This window comes from Cimex lectularius, unplaced genomic scaffold (assembly GCF_000648675.2).
Source record: "Cimex lectularius strain Harlan isolate CLEC.00 unplaced genomic scaffold, Clec_2.1 scaffold404, whole genome shotgun sequence".
NCBI lineage: Eukaryota > Metazoa > Arthropoda > Insecta > Hemiptera > Cimicidae > Cimex > Cimex lectularius.
The window spans coordinates 269543-282408 of NW_019392941.1; the positions used below are offsets into that span (position 1 = coordinate 269543).

Consider the following 12866-nt stretch of genomic DNA (forward strand, 5'->3'; position numbering starts at 1 on the left):
ACACCAGATTTTGTAGCACAGTTTTAATAAGTAAAATGATTGATAAAAATATATATAATATTATATTTTNTATATATACTGTAGCGAAACGAGAAATAAAATGTAGATACTTAGGTAAACTAGAAAATATAGAAACACGCTAGCATTATAAAGTTCAGTGACACCCAAAGCAAATTTCAATTCATTTATATCATACTAGTAAAAAAACGCGAAGTGCAAGTAAGCTTTTTGTAAATGTGTATGAAGATTCGGATAATTTTCAGTCTTAGGAGTTCATAACTGTTTTACTTTACTGGCTGTTTACATTGAATAGTTCCGTTTTACCCTTGACAGTTTATGAGTTGGACAAGGTCACAATGATGCCATAATTTATGGTAATGGTTATGCACGCAGATTTACTATGAGGATCCGCGTCTATCATTGCCCATTGTTCGCCCGGATGAAGGCGTCCATAAGGTCTTCTATCTTATCCTGTGTTATCAATTTCCTACTTGCGGAACGATAAACTCCGAAACCTTGGCCTCTGAAATAAATCTATTATTCAAGCTTGAATGAAATTACTTTGATTTTGTTTCGTTTTTCAAGCACTCATTTTATGTTGGTGTTTCGTCATTATTTGTACTTTCTTGTTCTCGTTTATTTTGAGCAATTTGTTGTCGGTGTTTGATAGTTAGTAATTGTTTCGTTGATAATTACTTGCTTTACTGTAAAATGTTAATTCGTCAGTTTTATAAATTTGCCAAATAAAAAGCTATTCTCTTTATTGTATTGAAAATAAATTAATGTTATTTGTCGGATTATTCATTGAACAGCAATTCAAATTTCCAATTCCTATTTCTAGTTATGTAGTTTGTTAGTTTTATGTTAGCTTTCGAAATAAAAATACTTTTTTCTTCGTTATTGTTGTTCTTCTTTTCCGATTCATAGATTAAAAAATATCAACTTATTTTGAAGAGATTTTTATTTTATTTTTAATTAAAAATTACGATTTTAGGGCGTTTTGTGTAAAAAAATCAAAACAAATGCAAACTGGCAGCTCTATTGCAATTCACTTTTCTTTTTTTTAGTTTTTCAACTTTCGATAAACTAATTTTTAAAGGGTTTGCTATGTTAAGAAACAAAATGTATTGCCAAAAATGGCACAGGATCCTCCTACGCTGCAAAATCGTATTTTTTGTTTAAAAATTTTTCAATAAAAAAGAAAAAATCATTTTAAAAATTTTACTTCCAGGGCCCTTCTTATACTTAGGAGTATATCATTCAAATTCTTTTAAGCTAAGAGGATAACATAGGTATCTGCTTTAGTCGTTACTATGGAGGAGGATGTGCGCACTTAATAACTTTTTTTTCTTTACTTCTAACTTTGGAAAGAATAAAATTTAAAAATTAATTGTTACGTTTGTAATTTTATTATAGAGATGACACATAAGATTTCAGAAAAAAATATTAAAAACAGATCTGATCAACGGCTAGTCATAAAATAATGTCCATACTTTCGAAATGTCCCATTCTAATTCAATTTGTGATTATGCTGAATTGAAATGTTTGCAATCAAAATGGATTTTATGCCAAAATAATTGCATAAAACGTGTGACGACTCCGATGGAGGCTGATTACTACGTTCCAAGCGAGCGTACATTTACGTAAATCCTTATAATATTGCAATACGCAAAATTTTTATAAAAATAGTTTTCACTCCGCCTGCTCGGTGGGAAACCAATTAAGCGACCGTATTATACAATACGATCTTCACTTTGGAAGATATCATCGAGACAGACGAAGAATTACGAAACAGGCCTATGAGGATAAATTTGACCGTTCACTTTGGATTACCTGAATTAGTTGGAAAATGACCGTCCGTTCACCAATCGTGACGTCAGATAGTACAGATCAAAGAGACCACCTCAGTGGATTTTAATGATTTCATTTTGTACCAGACTGTTTGATTACATTTACGTACATATTTAATTAGTTTTTAACATTCTTTATATTGAGAATTATAATGTGATACATGCTCCAGTACAAGGAAAAGGGCCTGTTTCATTTGACAACCCGTCAGAGGACGCACCTTTACAATGGGTAAAGCTTGTGATTACTAGTGACCGTGATAATATTATGCTAATTTAGGGCACGAGCAGTTGATCAATTTAGTTTAGAGACTAGGCGGATTTAACATCAGAGGTGTAACCACTAAATTCGAGGCGAGCACCGGCACAGCCTGCTGTCAAATAACTAAACTGGAAGACAGGTTATGCACAAGAGAGTTATGAACGTCGTGGTATGATATTGACACGATAGCTGGGAATGTTCGTATAATCTAAATTTTAGTCAATTTCCGTGTTCCTTTTAATTAAAGAAAATATCAGATTTGTTCTAACTGTTTATTATATATAAAAAAATTAATGTTTGTTTCTAGTTAATAAATACGTCTTTAATTATTATTTTGTGTTTAATCTTTTTGCAATGTGCAAATAACTTTATCAACTGTTTTTCTTCTTTTTCGTTATAGTACAATTTGTAAATGTATGTTCGTACAAATGTAAAATTTATTTTATTTTAGGGGCATTTTTGTATTTTCAATTACAATGTATTGTTTTGATGGGGTGAAGCAATGTTTACATTGCGTGTGTTTATAATTATGTAGACTTGATATATACAGGAAAAAAACACTCAACTAAAATCGAAGTCTTTATTGTTTTGAATCACGTGTACATTTAATATTAATTAAGCATAATCAGCAACGAAAGTTTAAAAAAAAATATCAAAATGTGGTTAAACTTATAATGTAACAGTCTTAGTGAATGAAATTAGACAACCAATTTCCTTTACAAGAAAACAAATTAAAGTATTCTCATTTCAAAACATTTATTTCACGTTGTGGAATGTTTTCTAATTTCATTTATTAATATAAAAACATATGGAACATGGGTGGAAGGTTTTTGGTTTTATTAATTCAATTCAGTGACAGTAAGCTTGTTGATACCGTTCATGTAATTAAGCAAGCCGCTTATCCGATTGGCGATGATATTCTGATCGTCTTCCGAGCACTGGGTCAAAAGCTGTTTGAATGTTTCGTTCGGGGCTACTCCTACGATTTCGCAGCAGGCGGACAAATAAGACTCGCAGGTTAATTTGCCGTAGGCCCAGTTGTCACGGAAGCTGACCACGACATCGTCAATGAGATTGTTCACCCTGTGCAACGCGTCTTCCTCCTGGAGATTCCTTGTCGTCCGGACGGAGACGTCGATCGTGAGACATTTGTTCGCCACCCGGTCCACGTACTGCAACACGTCCTCAAGCTCTTGCTCCTCCAGTTTGCCGAGCAGGTCGCTGCATTTCAACGAATCCAGCGTGGCCATCAGGGTGTTTTTCAGGCCTTCCAGAATGAACGTCTCCTTCCTTAAACATTCCACGTGCTTTTCGATCTGGACTAGGTGGTCGACTATTCTGTCTTTCGGATGCTTGGTCGTATCCATGGGCTCTTGAAATTCAAGCTGGTCCATCTCTGCGCCCTCCGCAATCGGCTTTTAGACGTAAACTGAGTTTTAAAATCCCACGAGATACTACGTGACTGCTCTTGACTCACAGCCGACTCCCCACACGCCAAGGTTCAGTCAGCGATCTAGAAATAAAATTCATTCCGGTCTAAAATAGGATAGAGCTAAATAATACCGCTTAAAAATACGTGCTATTAATATATTTGTTTATAAAAGTAATTTGATATTATTTTTTTATTTGCGTTTATGATTATCAGTTGTTTCAAATCAGCTTCTACGAAGCAGTTATATTTTGAGTATGATTGCAGTATGCTTATTTTAACTTTTTTTATATTATACTTTTCAATTTAAAAAAAATTCTCGCAAACAAGTTAGAATAAATGTTATTTGTAATATTGTAACCCTGAGTACAAATTAATATTCAATAGTAAGTATTTGTTAATTTTATTTTAAAAATAATACAAATTTTATTTTCGTCATAAATATTGCACATATAGATAATTCAATTCACATTCACAATGCAAAAACGCTCACAAAGCAGGACAAAGTCGTGGGAATAATAATAAATAATGCGAATTCAGCGAAACTAGATGAACATATTTTTCTCTGCCAAAAACAAACACAGTACGAAACAATAAGAAACGAAAACATTACATGAGAAGAAAAGACAAAAGAAGTTGGGCAAGAAAGTTACGTTAAGTTCAATAGATCGGTTACAACGCAAATAACATTATTTTATGGAGAATATAATATTATTATTAATTTTATACACATGCGTACAAGTCATTGTTTTGGTTCATAGATAATACCATGAGTATTTTTAAAGAGTTAAATTCGCCTTCCCCAATGGCGCAATTGGTTAGAGCACAGTACTTATAAAAAGAGTTAAGTGAAGGCTATAAGAAGTTTTTAAAACGTTCACTGTTTATGAAAGTCACTTGCTCTTCAAGAAGTATTTATAAAAGGCTAGAACAAACGAAATAAATAGCTCTTGCAATATACAATACGCCGGAACCTCTAGTAGATTATAAAAAAATCTAATTTATTAGTACAAAAATACCTACGAACATCAGGAAGACTTCGTCGAGGAAATCAGAAATAACGATGTCCCGGGCGGACACACTATCCATCAAGACGTGTATATTGAAAAAAATTGTCAATCAATTTTATACTAATAACAATTGAGAACGCAATATTATTTTTATAAACTACAAGTTATAAAGCCAGCTGATTGACTGTATTGAACATTTTTTTGTCAATATAGGACTAATCAATATTTTCTGGTTAGATTTTATATTTGAGAATTATTTTTAAGTTATGTAACCGTACTTACATAAACCGTAGGACCAAATTAGGCTTTTGGAACAAATGATATTTTAGCACACCTTTTCATCCTTTTTTGGGGGAAAATTGTAATTTTATATATGTACATAGAAATTATTTAGCCCTCTGACATAAAACAAATCCGGTTTATTCTCCATAGATGAATGTATAGGAAATTATTAACTTGACATGGCAAATAGATCAAAGAAAAGTTATGATCATTAATACACTTTTAAGGGAATCGACTCGTGTTGAAACATACATACTGGTGTTTATTGCATTCTTAATAATGGTTTCTCTGAAACTTTCGTTTTTTTTCTCCAGGTTAAAGTTGAAGCCATTTGTAATGAAAGATGCACATCAAGTTTATTAATTTTCTAGGAAAATTGCATAGCTCATCTCATATTTCTGCTGACATAAAATATTTTGTCACAATAAATTGGTTTAGAATGCCGTTTTTATATTTGTACAGACAGCAAGAAAGAGCAAAATAATGACCTTATTACCTGACCTATCGGTAGTAAAAACCCGAGTGGTTTGGGATCGCATTAAGAATAAAACATTGGAAAAAACAATAAAATCACCCGTGTTTGGATGTAAGGCATGCAAAGGGGAAGCAGGAGGCCAATAAATTGGCAGTTCAGTCAGAACAACTACCGGCCCCGAACGCTTTTGCGGCATACCAAATTGAAATTGATTAGGCTATAGGACAGAGGCATGCAAAAACGTTCGTAACATAACCATCGCAACTACTAATCCTTGGACGTGTTATCAACTGCGAAGTCCGAAGACATATGTACAAACTCACAGCTGCAGAAACAAGCCTGTGCAGATAGGGAAAAGAAGAATAAGAAACAGATTATGACCTTTAACTCAAGAAAGTATCAAAATTGTTTGAGGAATACCACGCAAAACATTATATATACACTAGGTGCGTCCGTAACAAGTCGCATATTATGTTCTCAAAAGCGTCAACAAAGCTTTGGGGTTTGGTAAAATACAGGGGTATTCACGATGATTGTTAGGCGTTAATTCGTGTTAACTTGAATAGAGAAATGTCCAGTAAGATCGTGAACGCCCCCTTCGTTTCTTGGCATGTTAAACGTTAATTTTTCCGCAATGCTGCGCATGACGACTGGTAAAACCAAAAATGAATCTATAACAGTACTGGAAGGCTTGTTATTGTGGTTTTGTTTTGTGTTAAATTGTAAGAGGCCAGAAGTTACCAAAAAAGGAAAATTAATCAACTCATTCAAAATGCTATCTATGCACTCGAAAAGTACTAACAAATGACATGCTTAAATTCGTACCGACATACCTACCTTGGATCATAACGTATAACAGCCTACAACTTCATAGGATAGGGATGTATCTTTTATGAATGAGAGTACAGCAACAGGTAAGAAATCAAAAAAAGAAATATATTGGTCTGACTTAATTACTGCGTATTTAAGAATAAAAATACGTGTAAACAAAAAAACAGCTGTTAAATTCATGGCTGCCATGTTGGTTACCTACGTCCTAACGGATAGCAATGTTAACTAGCCGATTCTGATAAGTCTACGTCATCATTTTTCTCGATTGAACACGTCCAAACAGAGTTAACAGGGTAAACAGAATTCCCCTAATATTGAAAATTAACAATAGGTCAACAATATTAGGCGCAGTGCGCAAGGTCGTAAAGAGGGCCAAGAGATTATTCGTAGTAACCTAAACTAAATTTACATAATCTATTTAGCTGTACATTGAAAGTTTGCCTGTGTCATATATGTGTACAAGTGAATCTTAGCAGAAACGGATAATAATTTAACGATTTTAGACTCATCTTTTATACAGTATAATGTGTTGAATGATATCTCGAAATAAAAACGACGCCTAAAAATTTCAGAGTGGGCACTTGTAATCTTTAGCCGTTATGTAATACTTTTACTCTTCTTGTACAACTTCTCTCTCATCAGAGAACAACTTTCGATGTTTTGGATTAAATATAAATTTATAAAATGTGACCTAATCATCTATAAGATCCTCTCAAATTACTTTCCATTCAATTTCAATATATTGTGATTCCATTAGCATGAGGTACGAGAGTTTTGTAATTTGTAAATTTTATCTTATTATCTGTGGCCATGTAAAATATTGGCTTATTAACAAAACACCTATTCTTGTGATTAAAATTTTGTAAGTTATGCAAAAAAAATGTAACGCGTCGGTACGACTCGTTCAGATCTAGTCTTAAAAGTATAAGCTCCCTTTTGGCAAGGTCTATTAGACTTACTTACATAACTAAACACTAAATCAATCGGTTCCCACTGCTTTATGCAAATAGATAAATAGTGGCCATTGCACCGGTCGTTTCGTAACTTTCCATATACATCGGTTGAAATTCGCCTTTTTTTTTTTTTTTTGCTGGGGCTTCCGACATCTAGGCCATTTCAGCCCCCCACTAAGTCTATATTCTATATTCTATACCCGTTCAAACACAACATTCATACAAATAAATAAGTTCACTCATTCCGTTTGGTCGGTGGAGTACTTGATATTCCTCCACCGACCTACACTTAAACTAAACTAGATTGGGGTCGATGGGGTACTTTTATAAATATTCCGCCATCGACCCCGAACACACACTCACTCGCTTTCATCGTTCGAGGGGCGATGATGACGTTATATTCACCCTAATAAATACATGCACACAGACAAAACATATAGACACATAACACATAAGACATACTTTATACAATAAAAAACCCCAATTTCCCCTAAAAAGCGGAACAGGGGACTCTGAAACCCTCTACCGTGCTCGAGTACTCTTCTTAAATCCGGCGGCATGCCTACACGCTCTCTGGATGGAGCCAAGGCATGACACGCCTCTATTATGTGGGACACATCGAGCAACCTTTCTCTGCATAAGGGGCACCTGCGCGGGCTTAGGCCAAAAAGCAGGTGCCCATGTGTCAACCGAGTATGGCCAATCCTCAGTCGGGTGAGGACGATCCCTCGTCTCCTGCCCAGATTCTCTGAGGGCCATCTACCGGTCGTGCTCTTGACTCGCAAGAGCCTCTCCGACGACCCCGCCCATTGACGCTGCCATCTTTCTTTTATCATATTTTTAACTGCGTGTTTAGCGTCAGGGGGCCTGATCGCGATGGTCCGATCTGGAGGGTGGGACGTACCGGCTTTCGCCGCCTCGTCCGCGCGTTAGTTACCCTCCAGGCCGACGTGTCCGGGGATCCAGACAACAACCACCGTTTTTCCGAGAGGTTCCAGCTCCGCGTATTTCTCTAACAAAAGCACGACGAGAGGGTCCACAGAGTACCTGTCGCGTATAGCCCAGACAGCGCTCAGAGAGTCGGTACATACGAGGAAGGCTGAGCCCTCCCCGGTCCGCACCGCCACAAGCCAAATCGCATACAGCTCTGCCGTGTATACGCTGCAATGAGGGGGCAACGACCAACGAAATTCGCCTATTAACTTACTTCCTAAGAATGCTGCACGGATCAATAATACAGAATGGTAAATAGAAAAGTGGTCGTAAATACAAATCCTCCCTTAATCCGTTGTATAAAAAGGATAAGCATTAATTTAGCATTATAGCCCGTTATTTGGGTCTTAGGGGTTCCCTTAATGTTGGACAGTAAATTTCCCAAACAAAAAACAAAAAAAAACCAAGGAACGTTGGAATCGTCTTTTCTTTTATAAATTTCCAAACTAAAAATCCGTAAATATACTAGAAAACTTTCGGCATTTCAGAAAATTTCATGTTAGATAATACCAAAAGAAATTTCATACGCAATTAATATAATTAGGAAAATTTCTTGTCTTCAAGATATACGTTGTCACAATTTATACATGACTGAAAAAGTAAGAATATGTTTACATAACAAAGTGTTAAATCATAATTAATTCTTAATCACTGAGGGTAAGATAAGTACAGATATTAAGGTATTACCACAGCAATTAGGATAACCACACGAACTATATAATTAACGTGATTAAAATAGAAATGTAAACGTACGTAATCATGAAGTACACTTTGTGATTAACATTTTTTAAAACTGTTTTTGGTATTTTCTTGGGTAAATACAGCAAAACTAGACAAAGAAAACTAATCCCAATACTGGCAATAGGAATGATTGAAAACATTATTAAAATTAAAACTACTCAAAGAGATAAATAATACGGCGATAAATTTGGCGGTACCCGATTGGCTAACATGATAGACTATCTGCTCATAGTCCCCGCGGTGTTGGGTTCGATTCCGACCATCCGTTCTGCACTTTTTTCACGATACCCTTCCCTCATTTATGCAATGCGTCGTGACATACACTAACACGTCCTTTCTTGGCTATTGTGCTATATTCATAAGGGCAATTTAAAAAAACAAAAATAATAATTAAATATAAATAAAAATATTGTACATATTTTTTAGTACAATTTACTAATTTTGATGTTATCTTATGTACTTTACTTTCCTATATGAAACTTGTTTTAATTGATAGTAACTCTAAAAATATTTGACAAGTGTCCGAGCATTCTTGCCAATAGGTCCTCGGAACAGGGAAACAAAACCTTTTAATTAATTTACATAATGTTCATTAAATATGATATCATAATTTTGAACTGCATGTATGTTTGTACGATTGTAAAATATCATAACACCTACTTTAACAAAAACCCAGAAACAACAGATAAAATTCGAGCTATCTATTGAAATATAATGCATAATTATTTTCTGACCGAGCAACGTAAATTAATATTTTTATATCAAGAAACTATGTTGATAGTCGTTTTTCTTACTAAAAAAACTTGAAAATATTTTTTTTAAGTTAACAAATTCCAAAACCCTCCCATTTTTCATTATTATTAGAAACTAACAAAAATTTTGATATTTATGAAACGATTTTCTGCAACATTTTTTAAGATTCAAAAATTTATCTATTGTAATGGGAGGACCCTGGCAAAGGTAAATAAATTAAAACGGGAGGGAATGACAAAAAAATCTGTTGATAAGACTGAATAAAGCGTTATTAAGCTTTATAGCGGCTGAGGCTGTAATAACATTCAATTTGCACGAAGTCAACAGGAGTTATAAATTTTTAAGGGGAACACTGGACATCGGCGAGAACAAAAATAGCCAGAGATAAAACAGTCCATCTGTATTTTCCTTACTATCAGAATTCGTATTTAAGGTATTTAAAATGTGATAAAAACGATTGAAAAGTGTTTTTTTTGCAATATTACAAGAAGTTTCGTTTTTGTAACTTTTATATATTTAATCACGTTTTGTCCAAATATTATCGACTGATAATTAACGACCACGAATTACATGCACAACCAAGGGAGATTATCAAATTAAAAACATTATGTAAATTTGAACATACAGAAACAAATTATTTTAAGATTTAAATAACAGTTTTTTGCGCATCTTTATTCTGACTACTTTTCAAGACTTTAATCAACCTTACCCTAGGTATCCTAGTTTTATAGGTATCGTTATACGCCAAAACATTTGATTCCAACAGGGAATAATAATCCAGTCGTCTGTGAGGCATCCTAATTTTACAGGCATCGTCATGTGTCAGAGCATATTCCAGCAGAGGATAATAATGCAATTGTTGTGTTATTGGAATCTGCAGTAAACGGATCAATTATCTGAAAAAACCAGAGAATATACGAACGCGGTTTGTAAAAAAAATGTATTTAATCACAATGGGGACAAATGGGATTTAGACTGGAAGATTAGCTTGGTGGAATGAAATCCAGGGTTTTAAAAAGGCCATGGTTGTTTAGGATTTAGGATCGAGTATTCTAAAATCACCGTGGGTGTCCAATCCATCTAATGTCACAAGAACTACCTGGCATACGAACGTGATTGAAGTGTGCATTGCAATTATGACAGCGAAAACTAACCTACGGGTAACAGGTCAAATTACCAATCGATACAAATTAATAGCCAAATTACCATCCACGCTAGAAGACATTTTTGGCGAAATCAATTTAACGCAGTTTAACTTTTTAACTTTAACAGAAATAATCACAATTATATAATAAAATGAGCAAATCATAAAAACAATCAGTACAATATTTTGTAAGGGGAGGACAACACCAAAAATATTCTTATGGGAAAACCCCTTCCACATTGGTACACTTTTCTGGAATCCTGATCAATCAATTTAGTACAAATTTAAACGGAATGGATGACAATAAGTTATGCCAAAATTGGCCTAAAATAAGTAGTTTGGTTTTGACAAGAACTTAAATATACATATTTAAAAAAATATTGTATTTTCTTAACTTGAATTTTTTTCTCATACACTATATATTATTTTTAAAATCCGTTACCTATAAATGTTATGATTGTGAAAATTAATTGTAAGAATCGATTCGCCACAATCTGGCAAAACGCGCCTTATGCGTGAAAACATGATTTTTGAGGGGAGACACAAAACAGAAAAATCATAATTCACGCCGAAATGAATTTAAATGGATTCAATTAATACTATATTTGTATTATTTATGACGTAAAAAATACACACACACACACACACACACACACACACACATATATATATACATATATGTAATTTTTCTTGTTTTGTTTTTTTCATTTTGTAACCAACTGTTTACTTTTGGTAAATATTTATAGCTTTCTATCATGCTTTTTAATTGTAAATTTCGTACATATTTGATTTTTTAACATCCCTAAAAAATTCGAAATGAATTCGAAGGAAAAAATAACCTGTTGGTAAATCTAAATTTCATAATTTTTAAAAAATAGCTCAAGCATTCGGAAAATAACTTTTAGATGCAGAAAGGCCTGAAAATTATTTTGAGAAGATATTCTATATTTTGGTCTTTTTCCCTATGACATAGAAATAGAAATATAATTTTTTCCAAGTAAACATTAGAAATAGTAAAGTAAAAAATAATTTTACTAGAAATAGATTAGCATACTGGAATAACCTACTAATATGTTTCTAGGATAATTATTGTCGTGGTCCATTCATTTATTTAGTTTTTATCTATAGAAAATAAGTAGACCAGGATCATCGGGAAATATTTAGAAGTTATACATACAATTGTGCTGTTGATTTTTCTTTTTTTTTTTCGTCGTTTAAAAAATAACAGGTTTGAAAAACCCGCCACCGAATACTTCAGTGACGAAACGAAACCGATCGCTCCCCACCAAATAACCGACCCCACGGTAAATAACCAACGACAACAACGGCACGTGTACTTCGGCTCGTTTTAACAAATAACATCTCTTACCAGAAAAGATTCCTGATTTTCAAAGGACGAATGAGTCCCCGCTTGTCAACCCCGTCTGATGATTATGACGATCTTTAAAGATTCTGCCTGGGCACAGGTAAAACGGGCGAGAAATGGGCAGGACGATCCTTGCGAACGTTTGCTACTGCCTCGTGCTAACCGCTACCACTACGCGCATGACTTGATCGCCGGATGTTTCGAAAAGGCTGTGATCACCTTTCACAATGTGAATTGTCAACGTAAAAATTTAAACATTAAAAAATTTATTGTTTTTTTTTTTACTTCTTAAAGCTGTATCATTGTTTTATCATTGTGTAAATAAAATTGTAATTGTTTTCACAAAAAATCCACCTTTTAAAGTTAATCCGATGAACAACAAAAAATCCAATAAATTACCTACTAACGACAGTTTGAAACTAATTACAGTTTAATTATATTTTGAAATAGTCATTATTTAATAATGATTTAATAGTATAAAGTTAAAAATTCAATTCAGTGAATTGAGTGATTGTTTGTAATGTTATTGAACAATTCACTTATATCTTGCCAGTCGAATTGTTCAAAATTGTCAGCAGTTTTATGCAGTTTGGCCTTTTCGGGCTATTAGGACACAGATAGTTAATGTTTTTCAACATAACATCAATGATGACTAGAACAATCATGGATGTAGTTTTGTATAAAACGGGGTATATTTCATTTCGACCAACGAAACAAAAGTTTTAGGGTAACTCGTTTCGACCCATATGTCACACACCTCGTTTCGATCCATTACATGTC

General features: G+C 33.8%; 1 protein-coding gene across 4 annotated transcripts; it reads right to left on the minus strand.

The window, feature by feature from the left end:
- Nucleotides 1-2922: 2922 nt before the first annotated feature.
- LOC106666841 lies at nt 2923-12251 on the minus strand. 4 transcript variants are annotated; one of them, XM_014394320.2, is made up of 2 exons: nt 12090-12251; nt 2923-3622 (listed from the first exon to the last, which is right to left on the minus strand). In XM_014394320.2, the coding sequence occupies exon 2, from the start codon at nt 3501-3503 to the stop codon at nt 2949-2951; it is 555 nt and encodes a 184-aa protein (XP_014249806.1). In that variant the 5' UTR covers nt 3504-3622; nt 12090-12251; the 3' UTR covers nt 2923-2948. The 4 variants fall into 4 exon arrangements, with proteins under 4 accessions (XP_014249806.1, XP_014249805.1, XP_014249808.1 ...); XM_014394319.1 differs by lacking the exon at nt 12090-12251 and adding an exon at nt 4562-4719; XM_014394322.2 differs by lacking the exon at nt 12090-12251 and adding an exon at nt 4566-4717.
- Between the last annotated feature and the right edge of the window lie 615 nt (nt 12252-12866).